This window comes from Artemia sp. Qi Xiang Cuo, chromosome 8 (genome assembly GCF_049724085.1).
Source record: "Artemia sp. Qi Xiang Cuo chromosome 8, ASM4972408v1, whole genome shotgun sequence".
NCBI classification, from domain to species: Eukaryota; Metazoa; Arthropoda; class Branchiopoda; order Anostraca; family Artemiidae; genus Artemia; species Artemia sp. Qi Xiang Cuo.
This window is the reverse complement of record NC_142801.1, coordinates 32,695,212-32,711,348: the sequence shown is the minus strand read 5'-3', so window position 1 is coordinate 32,711,348 and position 16,137 is coordinate 32,695,212. Positions and strand designations below refer to the sequence as shown.

Below are 16,137 nucleotides of genomic sequence, written 5' to 3'. Positions count from 1 at the left end.
ATTTAGTAATCAAAATGTTAATATTATTTGATTAATTAAGTAAAAACATTTATATTCTTACAGTAAAGTGCATATTTTGTTCTGGCCTTGGGAAGGCATAGGGGTTTTGTCCCCAACTTATGTTAATTTCTGCTCGTTTTGAGTTTGACTCGGTTATTTATTGTAATTTTTTTGGGGAGAAACTATAACACAAACATTAATTTGATTAGGAAGATGCAATATTTGTAGGGATATTCCAAATCTATTTCTGAAAGTTGTATTCATCTAACACAGCCATCTTCTAAGATACCCTACCATAAATTCAATCATCTAAAACATTACCTTTAGGAATAGACAGGGAAAGCAGATGCTAGCTTGAAAAAAAAAACCTTCTAGGAGCATAGTTTGTGATACAAATTTATTCCTGTAAGTTTCATTCCCTAACTCAACTGATAATACTTTCTTGAAATAGAGGAATCAGAGAGCAATACAAAAGAAACTTATGATTCCACTCCCAATTCAGTGTGTTTTTTTTCTAAGAATGATAATAGCCCACATTTAAATTGCATCACAGCCAACCTCACATTTGTGCATATAGCCCTAGACTATATACAAAAGGTCAATGATTTCATTTTTTTTTCTATGAACTCACTGCTGATAAGAAAAAATTACAAAAAATAATGCAAACTAACAAAACCACCAAACTTCTGCATATAACCTAAGGGTATATCCTGGCATTAAACAGTGGATGCAACTTCAATGGTAGATAGTAGTTCTTATTATCACTAGAGCATTAAATGAGAAGCCAAATTGTATATATCTTCTCTTGGTAAAATTCTATATGAAAGGATTTTCACTATCTTACAAAGTAGTTCAGTTAGGTAATAAAACTTTCTTGAATGTATCTAGAGCCTACACTACACCCTCAAGGGCAGAGGCCTTTGATGAACTTTGACAAACTTTGGGCTACAAAAGCAAACTTTCGGAAATAGGTCTACACCCCAAACAAGGTCAATAGAAAATCTTCTGAACCTTGTAAGGCTGTCTCAAAAAGTTTTACATCATTAAAAAAAGTGTCAAAAGTTTGAACAAAAGTGTTATATGGCTTAGACTGGTAAATTTATCTTTTAACCACAAGGTCAGATAGCAAACAAAGAAATACACCATTTGATTCCCTATTCAATACTGCTTCTATATATAACTATTGTTGCAATTGCACATCAGGTCCCCCCCCCCTCAGTAGCTGTTTTAGGCCTCATAATCTGGGAGGGCAAAGCTTACCGAAGGGTCTGGGTCTGAATTTTTTGTATGTTACAACCTATGCATAAAATACAAAATAATAAGAATTTAATGTCAGATAAGCAACTATTTGTAATTGGAACTGGTTGAAGAACTATTTTCAAAATCCACAGTATATGGTTAGTAGCCACCTTTATGACTGGAGGGCAGCTGCCCACCCTTCAAAGGGCTAGAACCAATGTAGCCCCCCCCCCTCTGATAAGGCCTTGATATAGTCCTAGGCAATAGATGTACAAATTTGTTGATTGTTGATTTTGATGGGTTGCATCAGTTCTGAATAGTACAGGGGTCGGCCGTAACGAGGTGCACGAAAAAAGTGACTTTAGTTACTTGAGGACACCAAAAAAGTGACAAAAAGTGACTGCTCAGAAGCCGTCAGAGCAGAGTCAGATGGATTACAAGGATCAAAATTACTACCGTAAGACCATCACAGGCCTATGAGAGCCCAAGAACTTACAGACAGAAAGGCTGAAATCGTTATTTTTTTCTTCAACTGATTTTATTTACTTATACAAAACGAAAACTTCGGTAAATGTACGACATCGATTATGGCACTAGGAACGAAAACTGATCTACTGAAAAACAAGCATCCGCCACGACTAGGTATAGCCAATCACTGGATATTATGTCATCACTTCTTTGATTTTTTCGAAAGGCGATCAATTAGTTTGGATTTCCTCTTCAGATCAAGTACTTCAACCGATTCAGCATCCTCTACCCTTTCCCTTTCTTTGGGGCAAGCTTTAAATGCTGCTTCCAGCATACTTTGAGCAAGACCAATGTTCAGGAAGTCCTTCTTTTCCACAGCTTTCTTCAACCGTTCCCTTGCCTCTCTCAAAAGGGTATCACCTATTTCCTTCTGCTTAACCATCTCTTTTTTTTTCATACAATGTCTGAATCTATGGCCGCTATTTTCTGCTTCTTCCACGCCATCTCCTGGATTTCTTGTTCAGCATGTTCCTTCTCCACTTCAAGCTTCTTTTTCTCTGGTTCTTCCTGTCTTCATTCAATAAGGAATAGTTCATAGCTGGCTCTAGCTGATCTAGCCAGACAAAGCAGCTTCTTTGTGATCAGCATATGCTCTGGTCTGTTCTCATAGTCGTGGAGCGCATCCACAGCAAAAGCCTTAGCATTCAGTGTCCGCTCTTCTGTACACGCTTGAAGGCTAGTCATCAGCAGAGCTGACCGAAAAAATCCTCTCTCTACGTCTGCACTTCCATGACAGAGCAGCAGAGCTGCCTGGATCATCCAACCTAAGGTCTGATATTCGGTTTCACCAGATGGCGTCTTCAGTTCCAGGAACTTTTGCCTATATCTGTCGATTCGAGTACTCTCCGTGGGTGGCGGCACAGGATCTGACTGAAATAACAACCATTCTCCCTGGACCTGCTCAATGTCTGTCTCAAATTGAAGTTCTTTTGAATTGTGGAAGATAACACTGCAACTCGTTTTTTGGCAATCTGGACTGGGAGGGCTTAGGCAGGCAAGGCTTCAGAAAAACTCCTTGTTCAAAGGGCATTTTTTCAGCAGGTACTGTACAGCAGCTTTGATATGCTTTCTAATTCTCAGGAAAAAAAATGTCCTGTCTTTCAGAATAATGAATCAAATCTAAGAATCCAGAATCTATGAATCCAGGGCAGCCAAGACCCTTTCATTACACAAGGGTTGCTGTAGGTAAACATCTGCAATACTAACTAAGCCTTCAAAACCACCATCAGCCGGCATAATCTGCCCCAAAAGAACTGTGCATAACCGTCTCAGCTCAAAGAGTACTACATGAATTAATGGCTCCTGTCGTTGAAATACACCAGTAAAAGTGGTGAAAGTTGCTGCAGAGCTTACAATAAAATCAATTTCGGCTTTCATTGTTTGCTTTTTTAGCCATTTTACAATTTTCAAATATTTTGCATTTAACATCAGGTACTCCAGACAATTTTTCTTTGGCACGAATTCTAGGAAATATTCTATCAATGCAGGCCACTGTTCCATCAAGCGGCTTGCTGCTTCCCCTATGGTGAGCCATCTTGTGGGGACGTGCTTCATAAAATTACGCTGAGGAACTTTAACTTTCCATTAGCACTGGTTGAAATTGTCAAAACTAGCTGGCCATCCCATGAAAAAGTGGTAAACAGCAATGATCATATCAGAGCACTCCTCCCCGAGTTCTTGCATCCCTTTCAGGAATTCATTATGCACTGCATGAATGTTGCAGGTTCCCATATTCAATGGGCCTTTTGAATGCCTTTTTCTCTTTTCTGAGTCTACAACAGGCCACACTTTCTTATTGACAGCTGGGCCATCACTTGCAAGCATCAGCAATCTCTCAAGTGAAAGTTCTTCATCTTCAACACTCTGCAGGATTTTCTTACTCAGATCTTCAATGGTTGTGTATCCCATATAATATGTCCAAAGATGCCAACTAGCCACTTGTTTCCGCTCTTTTGACCAGTATTGAACTCTTATTTGGAGCTCCTATACCCCACCACTGTTTGTTGTTTCATCATATTCCAGCACAAAGTCAGATTTCTGGATGTCTTCGACTAAAATTTCTAGAAAGTACAGATAAATAGCCTCCGTCAACAAGCATGTCATTTTTTTAGCATTTAACAAAAAGCCTTCTGGTACAGCATCAGGGAACATTGTTCGGAACACCTCGGCAATATGATCACATGAAGCTGCAGCAAAAGAACTAGCAATAGTCTTTAAAACCCAAACTATCTTAGCCCTTGACACTGCATCCTGCTCGCGGAGCATTTCCAGATTCTTTTATGGTACACTATCGTCACTCTGTGAGTTTGGGTGGTTTCCAGTTGGAACTGATGCAGCGAGTCTCAACTGATGCTGGTTTAACATGACAGAAGCATTCATTTTGTGATCTTGTGCGGCTGCATGTTGAAGAAGGGCCTGGAACCCTTTCTGACAGCTGAGTGTTTTTTTTTTTTTTTACAAACTTTACAATAGAACGAGCTGTCACTCCCTTTTGTGCACCACTCTTTCACTTTATGCCCAGCACCGTCTTCCCTACTGAGCCAGCTCTCCAAAAATTTAGTCCATTTGTTCCAGAACGAATTGTATGATAAATTTTAGAAAGATACTTATTGGGAAAGGGGGAAAGGATAGGATTAATCTTATTAAAATTAATATCTGATAGCCTCCATCGGTAAATATCTCTAATTGGGATTGGTCTCCCACTTGGCTGGTCAATATTTATAGCATTTTTTGCTATTTCATCAACCTGATGATTACCACTTATGCCAGAGTGGCTAGGAATGTACTGAAAAAACGTTTTTATGCCACTTGAAGCAAGATTATCAATAATACTGAGACAATGATAAGTGTCAATGTCCAACTTATATTGAGGAGCTGAGGCCAGCAACTCAAGGCTTAATAGAGAGTCAGAATAGATGATAATATTATTCGAATTTGCAATCAAAGGTTGGTTTTCCTTAAGGTGTTCTAATGCCATGATTATGGTATTTAACTCAGCAGACATTATAGATAAATTATTATATAATCTCTCCCCATTGCAATTTTCAGATGAGGAAGGAAAACACCACTTGCAACCTTCTCATTCATTATTGACCCATCAACAAATATTTGGAAGTGATTTTTATAGGTGATTGTATTAAGTTATGCAATTTTTTTCTGGACAAAAGAAATGGGGGTTAAATCTTTATTCCATTTTGAGAATTCATTATTTATTATGGGACTTGACCAATTCCATGGGGAGGGGGGGGAGATGGGGGAAAGTGGGTGCAATAGAATTTGCTGGTATGGGGAACTTCTTTTGAATATTGGCATACTCATCTGCAATGCCTCTATACATGGCTGGATTTCTTAACCAATTATGTAATATGTGTGAGCTATTTGATTCAATTTTTGTAAGATGTTTTGTCAAGAGAAACCTACGTCTCTCCCTTATTGTTGTTAATCCACTCTCCATAAGCAGAAACTTGGTGCTTATGGGTTTCCTAAGACCAAATATGAGACGTATTATATCATTTTGTGTTGTTTCAATTTTTTGCATCAGGGTCTTTGCACATGCACCATAGACAATGAGCCCATAGTCAATATGGGGTCTTATTTGTGATTTATAAAACTGGAGTAAGGTTTTCTCCTTACTGCCCCAGGGTGTGGAAACAAGTCTTTTTAGTATATTTGTTTTTCTATAGCATTTCTTTATTGTGTTTGAAATGTGGAGGTGGAAATTAAGTTTTTGGTCAAGCATGAGACCTAGGTAATTAATATGATTATCTTCTGGAATAGTTGTTTTATTTAGAGCTAGTTTTGCATTAACATGGTTTCGCTTCCGGTGAAATTGGATTATTTTTGACTTGGTGGGTGCAATGGGTAAATCTGAATGTTGAGAGAATTTTTCGAACTGGAAAAGTGACTTTTGCAGATTTGACTGTGCTATCTGAAAGGTGTTGCCAGATGACCATAGTACCAGATCATCAGCATATTGTAGATTCGTGTGGGGAAGGTTCATGTCCCAGAGATATAGGGCAAATAGGAGGCAACTGAGGACTGCTCCCTGAGGTAGGCCTTTGGTTATTGTCTTTTGGGGTGAAGAGGCTGAACCAAAACAAACAATGAAACTTCACACTTCTATGAAGGATTTGATAAAGGATACTAGCTTAGGGGGTACTCCAAGGTTTGCAAGTTTGTTTAAAAGGATTTGGTGGTTCACATTGGCATATGCCCCTTCAAAATCTAGGAAATCTGCAACTAGGACGTTATTTTTTGAGAAAGATTAATTTATTGCATTTGTTATCAAAATGAAAGAATCTGTTGAGGAGTGGTGTTTCCTGAATCCAGTTTGAGTGTGAGGGATCATATTATTTTTTTCAACAAACCAGAGGAGTCTGTAATATATCATTTTCTCCATTATTTTCCCCATCATAGGAGTAATCATTATGGGCCTATAAGACTCAGGGTTATCTTTTGGTTTATTTTTCTTTAGGATTGGTAGGGGGACGAACATTTTCATATATTGGGGAACCTAGAAGATGCCCAAGCGTGATTATAACAATTTAGCAGTTCTTGTTTGTATAAAGGTGTGAGATTCTTTATCCATGTATGGTGTATATTGTCATAGCTGCTGCTAGTTTTGGTCCTAATATGATGTATTGCATTATTCAATTCCTGGATTGAAAATGGATTGGTTATATACTCGGATCCTGGGCGTGGTTGGTTACTTGGGTTCATGGGAAATGTGGACAGTTTACTTTGATTATTTGATGTTAGCTAATTAACAAAAAGAGCTGCAAATAGGTTAGCTTTTCCATTATCATTGTCATAATGGGTATTATTATGTATAAGCTCATACAGGAGTGGGTTGGGGGAAGTCTTTTTCCCACATATGTGGCTTATGACTTTATGTATAATTGGCTCATGCGTTTCTCTGGAGAGATTATTTGCAAAATTATTCCAGTATTTATATTTAGCATCTATTATAGTCCTTTTTAGATTAGCTTCTGCTTGTAATTTTTTTAAATATGTAGTAGGTGATGGTTTTTTTATGAATTCTGTCCTAGCTGCCTTTTTTATCCTCCATTTATTTAGGCACTCATTTGTCCACCATGCTTTAGGAATTTGTTTAGGGAGTGTTTTCTTAGGTGTTGTCTTGGGGATAGCATGATTAGCTGTATTTATTAGTAAAGATGTCAAGGCTTCAGCATGTGGGTCAACTGTTGTGTTAGAAATGCATGAACTTTGGGTGAAACTTGTAATTTCATCATTTAGCTTATTTTGGAACATAGAACAATTTGCTTTAGTGTTGATATATTTGGAGGTATGAGATAAACTTTCAGCAGGTTCATTTAGGGAGCAAACTATAGCAAAGTGGTCAGTACATAGACTATCAATTTTATTTATGTAAATTTTGTTCAAAAAATATAATGACACAATATGTAGGTCAATTGTGGAGAATCTGCCACTTTTGGGGTTGAAATATATATTCAGGTTTTGAGGGGTAGCAACAGCTATTTCATTTTTATTTGAAGTCATATGCTCAATGAATTTACCAGCTTTATTTGCTGGTTTATTCCCCCACAAAAGGCTGTGGGCATTGAAATCTCCACAAATAATGATATTTTTTAACATATTAGAATTATTTATTTTATTAAAGAAATCCTTGGCATCTCTAGTTTGGCCATTAGGGTTATAAAAGCTTATTATGTAGGTTTTTAAATTATTCAGCCAAACACTGATACCAATTACATCAACGTCATTTGCAAAATCTGGAAAATTCATGCCACAAAATTTTATATTATTTTTAACTAATATAGCTACCCCACCTCCTTTTCTCTCTGAAGATCTATCCTTTCTGAGGATAGTATATCCCAGAGACTTAATTTTTTGATTTTGGGTTAAATGGGTTGCCTGGAGTCAAGCAATATTAATGGCATTGTTATTCATAAAAGATATCAGTTCATTTAACTTATTTTCTGTGAGTGATCTTACACTCCATTGGAGTATTGATAGATGTTGTGTTGTTAATTTATTCTTCATATGGCTCTGTATCAATGTTCAGCTTTGTTAAAAGTAAAGCAAGTCTTTTTTTGCTTGAATGAGTATATCATCAGGGATGTAGATTTTTGCCAATTCTGCAATGATTTTTGTTTTCTGTAGTTGAAGTATGTTCATGGCCTGAACTGCATTACAGTTTAGAATGAATAAGCATATATTTGGGGATTGCATTTTTGGTTGTGCATCCTGTTTGTCAGTTAGGGGATTGATTCCTGGTAGTGTTTCTGGTTTGTTTCTTCTTGGGAGGGAGGGTCAGGCTGACCTCATCTCACCGGACAGGGAGGCTTGTTGGCTTGGTGATTCCTTCTGATAGGGATTTGAGCTAAGGGGCTTAGAAGATGGTGTTTCATGTGGGGTGCTTGATGCATTGGGGGTGTTTGACTTGGGTGTTTTGGTTGGTTTCATTACAGGCTTTATTTGGTATTGTTGGGTAGCATTTGCTTCCATTGCTGCAAAGGGGTATGGGATGGCTTTCTCTGTTGATATTTGGAGTGTTAGAGCTCTTTTCTTGTATGCAGGGCATAATGATTTATTTGTAGATTCATGTGGGCCTTTGCAATTGATGCATGTAGGCTGAGTGTTCTTGCAAGTTGTCAGCTCTTTAGGATGGAAAGCTTTACAATTACTATACTCTTTGAGACTTTCATTGCATTTGTTTGTCGTGTGTCCCAGTTTGTGATACTTCTGATACTGGATTGGCTTAGGTTCGTATTCCTTTCGTGGTTTGATTTGCCCAAATAGGAATAACTTTTCTGGGATATTAATTTTTTCATTCAGTTGGAATAAGCAGGATCTTCTAGTTTTTAGGCCATTAAAGTTAGGTTTGCCAAGTTGGGTAACATCCTCAACTGGGAGTGTGTTTCCAGCCCTATCTGAGAGGCCTTCTTTTAACTCCTGAGTGGATATCTCAGGGGGAACATTATAAACTACTATTTTTGTTGGTGATTGTTTTGGGTCCCAATTAGATGCAATAATTGGGGTATTCAGAAGGGATTTTAGGTTAATTATTGTATCTGCTGATTTCTGATCTTCTACAGCTATTAGAAGAGATCCATCACAGTTTATGTTAAGAGAGAACATTGATTTTAGCAATTGAAAAATTGCAACTCTTATTGCAGTGATCATTTTTATTTCAAAGGGGGTAGTAGGAGTAACTTTAAGGTAAATTCCTAAGTTTATGGAGGGAGGATTTTGGGCAGGGAGAGGGGAAATGCTTTTAATTCGGGATATTGTTTTCCTTTTTTTAGAGCTTCTAGAGAGGACCTCTTGAAACCCATTATCATCATTTATGGTTACATTAGCCCCTACACTTATCATTGTCCTATTCTCTGAATTGGAGCTATCATTTGAACTTTGAGATAGTGTGCATGACCAGCCAAGATGGGTATCTTTCACTATGACACTTTCACTGGAATTTGATTTGGGATCTGGGGGAACTTTTTTTTTGGAGGACTTATGAACATTGTCTATTCGACAAAGCTTTAAACAAAAAAAAACTAAAAAAATAAGGAAAAAAAGAAAGATCAAACAGTCTGCTCTATACTATAGGGAGGAGAAACACCACAGTATAGCTCTGAGGATGATTTGAGCAAGATTGGTTTGGTACAATTGCTGATTAGAAGCGATAATAATTCTCAAGAAAATATATTTTGATTTTCTTATAAGGTTGCTGTTGCTGTTCTGTACCGATTTTATTTTGTAAACACAATCAGGTTTGTCTTTTCTGATCATATCAGAGCACTCCTCCCTGAGTTCTTGCATCCCTTTCAGGAATTCATTATGCACTGCATGAATGTTGCGGGTTCCCATATTCAATGGGCCTTTTGAATACCTTTTTCTCTTTTCTGAGTCTACGATGGGCCACAATTTCTTATTGACAGCTGGGCCATCACTTGCAAGCATAAGCAATCTCTCAAGTGAAAGTTCTTCATCTTCAACACTCTGCAGGATTTTCTTACTCAGATCTTCACTGGTTGTGTATCCCATATAATATGTCCAAAGATGCCAACTAGCCACTTGTTTCCGCTCTTTTGACCAGTATTGAACTCTTATTTGGAGCTCCTCTACCCCACCATTGTTCGTTGTTTCATCATATTCCAGCACAAAGTCAGAATTCTGGATGTCTTCAACAAGAATTCCTCAAAAGTACAGATAAATAGCCTCCGTCAACAAGCATGTAATTTTTTTTAGCATTTAACAAAAAGCCTTCTGGTACAGCATCAGGGAACATTGTTCGGAACACCTCGGCAATATGATCACATGAAGCTGCAGCAAAGGAATTAGCAATTGTCTTTAAAACCCAAACTATCTTAGCCCTTGACACTGCATCCTGCTCGCGGAGCATTTCCAGATTCTTTTATGGTACACTATCGTCACTCTGTGAGTTTGGGTGGTTTCCAGTTGGAGCTGATGCAGCGAGTCTCAACTGATGCTGGTTTAACATGGCAGAAGCATTCTTTTTGTGATCTTGTGCGGCTGCATATTGAAGAAGGGCCTGGAACCCTTTCTGGCAGCTGAGTGTTTTTTTTTTTTTTTTACAAACTTTACAATAGACTTTATGCCCAGCACCATCTTCCCTACTGAGCCAGCTCTCCAAAAATTTTATCTTGCCCATTATTTTAAAGCAACCTGAAATAAGAATGGGTTTTAGGATGGAATTCAAAAACATATAAAGCTAATACAAATACAAACTGACAAAACCAATGAAAACACAAATTTAATCTTATATTTTGACGTCCTCAGACCTGTGGGCATGCATGCCTTTAACAGAAAATGGTCTAAAATCAAAAAAACTGGCTCACACTGAAAACATACAGAAGGAATCTTGGCCTAACTGTCCATTTGCCAAGCAGCCAGGCAGAAAAGGACGCTAAGTAAACCAAGGGCCTGAAAAGAACCATAGGCAGTTATGGTACGGTAGAACTAATTCAATCTACCATCTTATCTGCAAAAGCCTGGATCTTAACACACACACACTAATCACGTCTATCACAGCCATATACATTGTGCATCTTGGAATACAGTCCAAACTATCAAAAAAAGACTTACCTTTTTTATGAATTATGCCACAGTCAACTATAAGATACTGTTTCACCAAAAAAATTAGGTCCAAAACGTCAAAAAAAAGTGACTTTAGTGACAAAATGACAGAAATAGTGACAAAAAGTGACAAGTCCCCAAAAAAGTGACAAAAAGTGACTGCAGCCGATCCCTGTAGTTGGCACACAATATCATATTATGCTCAATAAAGACAAAAAGAAACTTTGTATAAAGCCTAGGGACTTATCTAGGCATTAAGGGAGCACTGAAATATGATTATATAGGTAGTAATTTTTATTTTTGAATAAGAGCATTGAATGAGAAATTAAATGGTGCATTTCTTCTTTTTTGGTATCTGATTACCTGAAATCCTGGTCAGATCATTGAAATAATGTTTTCAAGCATAGAGTCAAAGAGGAGTAGAAACAAGCCATCATTGATGAAAAACTTATTTTTCCCAAGTTAAGACATGCATTGGTAATGTTTTTTACATCTTGATGAAGCTAGAAGATAAACATACCACTCAATGTGCATTTTAACACTCTTTCCAAAAAAAAAAAAACAGTTGCTACCCTCACATATTCCACTTTGAATCCTTGAAGTAACAATTTGTTTCTTTTTTTTCTTGTAGAATTAAGACTAAACATATCATTCAATGTAAATCTAATACTGATTTTATATTTTCACTGTCATTTATCTCACATGCAAGGATTTATTATAATAAAACCAATAGTCTTAACAATTTATACATCTTTTAAGCCTCCCATTTTTAATTTGTGAATAGTCCATGTGTGGGTTTTTCTAATATAAATAAGACAAGGTATAAATTACTTTTAAGCAAAAAAATCAAATTAAAAAAAAAACAATTTGAAAATAATAAAAATGGATAAACTTTAAAAAGTTAGCTACCAAAAAATATCAGGTTAGTATTGGATTTTGAATTTAATGATGTGCTTTCACCTTAGTTTTAAAATTACAAAACAAGGAACAAGGAGTAGTCACAAACGGAATTTCTAAGGGCAACAATTAGTGAAATTGGAAAGTGTTAAAAAGCAAATTGAGTGGTGGGTTCATTTTTTAGCTAGTAAATTAAGTAAAATTCTAGTTTAGCTACTTTTGTTATCTTAGAAAGGTGTCAGGTTAGGAAAATGAAACTTTCAGGGACAGGTCTAGAAACTAGAGTATGTCCGGAGAAGGTATTTTGAAGTACCTAACTATACTCTTTCTTCCTCTAGAGGGCAGTGACCTTTAAAAACATATGTGTTATGAAAGTGAAACTGTGCAAAACAGATGAAAGTGAAACTGTGCAAAACAGAACTGTTTCTGGCTTCACACTTTTACTCAATCCCAATTAATGAGGTTTCAAAGATCTACAAATACATATCCTAAATTTAGAATAAACCTATTGATCTGGCTTAAGATTCTACTTAAATAACTTTTCAGAACTAAAACCAGAGATAGGCTAAAATGACTGATAACTGAAAATTAAGGTAAAATGTTGTTTTGTCAAAATTTCAGTAGGTTTAGACCTGTCAAGAAGGCAAATTTCTAAGACTTAGAAATCAGAAGAGGGTTAACATGGAAATTTGGTAATACCTTCCCAGAGTATGTTTTTGGCCCTGGATTTATTACTGAAAGCATTATTTTTCTAACCTAACCCATTTAGTATACCCAAGGTATAGTGGAAGTAACTTCAATGTGTATTAACTAGCCTACAATTTTTCTGCATATGCTATTATGAAGCAATTGCATATTGGTGCAAACTTATAAACTAGCATTTAGCAGAGTTAAGAGGCTCAGAAGACTATCCTTAAACTTTAAGAGTGGTATAGGTTAGATCAATTTCTAATAAGCATTGCACTTTTAGCTCATAGTTTATGCCTTTTGCAGGGTAAAAGGGTGGATGTACACAGGCTACTTCTAAAGACCTTTCTGTAAGCTTGAGACAATCCTCAAAGTCCTAGCCTATTTGCCTAACTTAGCTTGGCCTATAATGTTTATGATAGGTGAAAACCTCATCTAGAATTATTACCCAGATTTCTGTCTAGTACCCTGAATTAAACATCTCAACTCTTAACACAATTTTAGGTAAATTTGCAGGTGGTACAATAATTTAGCTAGGATGAAAGTGAATACATCATTTGATGTTTTTTTTTATGATCTTTCATAATTCAATAATTACTTATGTTGTAAATTGCATCTTGAGCCCTTAAACAGGCCCCAAAGGTATTTTATTTGAATTATGAAAGAGCATAAAAAAGCCTCAAATAATGTTTTCACTTTCATCCTAGCTAAATTATATGGTCCACTACAAAGTTACCATGAAATTTACCACCCCCCACCCCCCCTAATATGCAAATATCTACCCTGAACTGGAATATACCCTGAATTGTCAACAGCAAAATTTTGAATTGCAAAATTCAGCACTATTTTTGTTGATGACATTTGAATAACTTGAAATGTTAGGAAATTGGTTTATATTAGTGTTGCCCAATAAATGAGGTTTGAATTGGGTAAATTTTCATTGTTCATATTATTGACTTACAATAAAGTAAACATACCACTCAATGCCTTTTTTATGCTCTTTCCAAATATAATAATCATTTTTGTCAGAAATGAATTTTACCCCCACCCCTATATACACCAATTTAGGGTATATATTTCTATATTAGGGGGGTGGGATAAATTTTATTTTTTATTTAAATGAGATGTAAGTTTAAACTCCCCCTACCCCCCTAATGTGCAAATTTATACCCTGAATTAGTATATATAGGGGTGGGGTTAAAATTCATTTTCAACAAAAATGATTATTATATTTGGAAAGAGTATAAAAAAAGGCATCAAGTGGTATGTTTACTTTATTCATAAGTCAATAATATGAACAACAAAAAATTTACCTTGAATTGTTATAAATAAGTTTTCTTAGAATATACTACTCATGAACAACTTGTTTATAAACTAGGCCTAGATGTTTTTAACAACTTTTCAGTAATTTTTTTTTTTTATTCAAATTATTGACTTAGGCTATGAATAAAATAAACATAGCCTACCATTCACTGCCTTTTTTATGCTCTTTCTAAATATAATAGGCTAATAATTTTTGTCAGAAATGAATTTTACCCCCCACCCCTATATATACCAGTTCAGGGTATATATTTGCACAATAGGGGGGTGGGGGACAGTTTAAACTTAGGCTACCTCTCATTTACATCAAGAAATAAATTTTACCCCCACTCCCCTAATGTGCAAATATATACTTTGAATTGGTATATTTAGGGGTGGGGGTACAATTCATTTCCTGCAAAAATTATTAGGCCAATTATATTCATAAAGAGCCTAAAAAAAGGCATTGAGTGGTATGTTTACTTTATGCATAAGTCAATAATATGAACAAAAAAAATTTACCAACTTTTGGTAAAATTCTACTTTAGCTACTTCTGGCTATCTTGGAAAGGAATATGGTTCGGAAAATGAAATTTTCAGGAATAGATCTACAGGCTAAAGTATGTCCCGGGAAGGTATTTTGAAGTACCTACCTCCACTCCTCTCTCTAGAGGGTCCTGACCTTTGATGACCTTTAAAAATCTGTGTGTTATAAAAGTGAAACCTTGTAAAATAGATCTTCTGCTTAAAATGAAGTCCAACAAAATTGTTTTCAGCTTCACAACTTTGCTGAATCCTGATTTACAGAGATTTAAAGATATACAAATACATTTCCTAAATTTTGAAAATTAACATTGATATGGCTTAAAATACTAGCCAAATAACAGGAATTGCATTTTCAGAACTAAAGCCAGAGAAAAAGAATCTTATAACAGAAAATTAAGGTAAATTTTGTTTTGTCAAAATTTCAATAGGTAGGCCTATAGACCTGTCATGTAGGCAAATTTCAGGATCCTCTAGAGGGAGAAGGAGAGGAGATAAGTACTTCAAAATACCTTCCCAGGACATATTTTAGCCTGAAGACCCATCCCTGAAAGTTTCATTTTCCTAACCTCACCCCTTTCCAAGATAGGTAAAAGTAACTAAAGTAGAATTTTACCAAACTTTTCACTAACTTAACTGGCCTACTGTTGATAACTTCTTTGTGTGGTTACAAAAATGAAATAGGCCTAGGCTACCTTTGGGGCCCCTTTAGGGGCTCAAGATGCAATTTGTAACAGAAGAGATTATTGAATTATGAAAGAACACAAGAAAAGGCATCAAATGATGTTATTCACTTTCATCCTAGCTAAATTATTGTGCCACCTGCAAATTTACCCAATTTTAAACCCTAAGCTAACCAAATCAATAGATATGCATTCAGCATACACGGAGAGAAAAAACATACATGGGATAGATTTTTCAGCAGCAAAATCTCTTTTAATACATCACGCATTTCATTTGATAGTATGAATGTTCTTTATTTTAAAGGATCATTAATTGATTTCAGTTAGTGCCTTTCTTCTGGCATGATTAATTTTGCTTTCTTTTTCTATATGATTTATTTGAGAGTATAGGTCCTGCTACCTATAATGAATTTAACGGAAGAATTTTCAGTAGTTTTCTAGTTTTTTTTTATAACTAGATAAAAGATGAACTCACCGCTTGCTATACGTTTTTGCTCTATCCTAGTAACTAATAGCTACCGTCACAAATTCATTTTGAGCTCTGAAAGGCACCCTGGAGGTGGCGACAGTGAAATGTGGGTCGATGCAAGGATGGTCCAATTTCATTATATCGAAAATAAAAAAGCTAATGATTTCCCGATTGAAAGGGCCACGCTTACACGCCAATTTCATGTTTACGAACGATGCTTTAGAGAGCTGACGAGCTTCGTCTCTTCAGAATCCACTTCTTCACAGGATTACATTGCAAATACTACCACGATCGGGTGAGAAAAAAGCTGTGCAAGAAAGCTGGGGATCACTCTTCACTAAAAAAATCTTCTTCCGCCAGGCTCGATCCCGTTTTAAAGTATTCCATCAAAACCATTGCCGGGAACGGACGTTTACTGTACGCTGGTGCTCTGAAAACTTTGTTGCCACCAGTTCAAAAGATCCAGAATATGGCAGGTTCAGACCGTTTTAAGTTTGAATCATCACAAGACTTTATTTCTCCTCGTCAGAAGTTTTAATATGGCTTTTCACTTTTCTTCGAAAAACTTCTTTTTCAGTAGTTTTTGTTTTAATTAATGTGATTGCAGTTAATAATTAATGACTAATGTTCAAATCATGGCTGTCCAAAATCAAATCCATTAAACATTTGATATTCGCCTTAGTTGGTAATTAAGGAGGGTTTGTGCTTGCT

The 16,137-nt window shown here is 36.1% G+C and overlaps 1 protein-coding gene across 1 annotated transcript in view; it reads right to left on the bottom strand.

Moving 5' to 3' along the window:
- melt (ventricular zone expressed PH domain-containing protein melted) overlaps window positions 1-15,312 on the bottom strand; it is a 100,707-nt gene extending 85,395 nt beyond the window's left edge. Inside the window, exon 1 of the mRNA XM_089093367.1 lies at window positions 15,179-15,312. Within this exon, the coding sequence (XP_088949493.1) occupies window positions 15,179-15,226 (48 nt within the window). The 5' untranslated portion in view covers window positions 15,227-15,312. The remainder of the gene's footprint in view (window positions 1-15,178) is intronic.
- Between the last annotated feature and the right edge of the window lie 825 nt (window positions 15,313-16,137).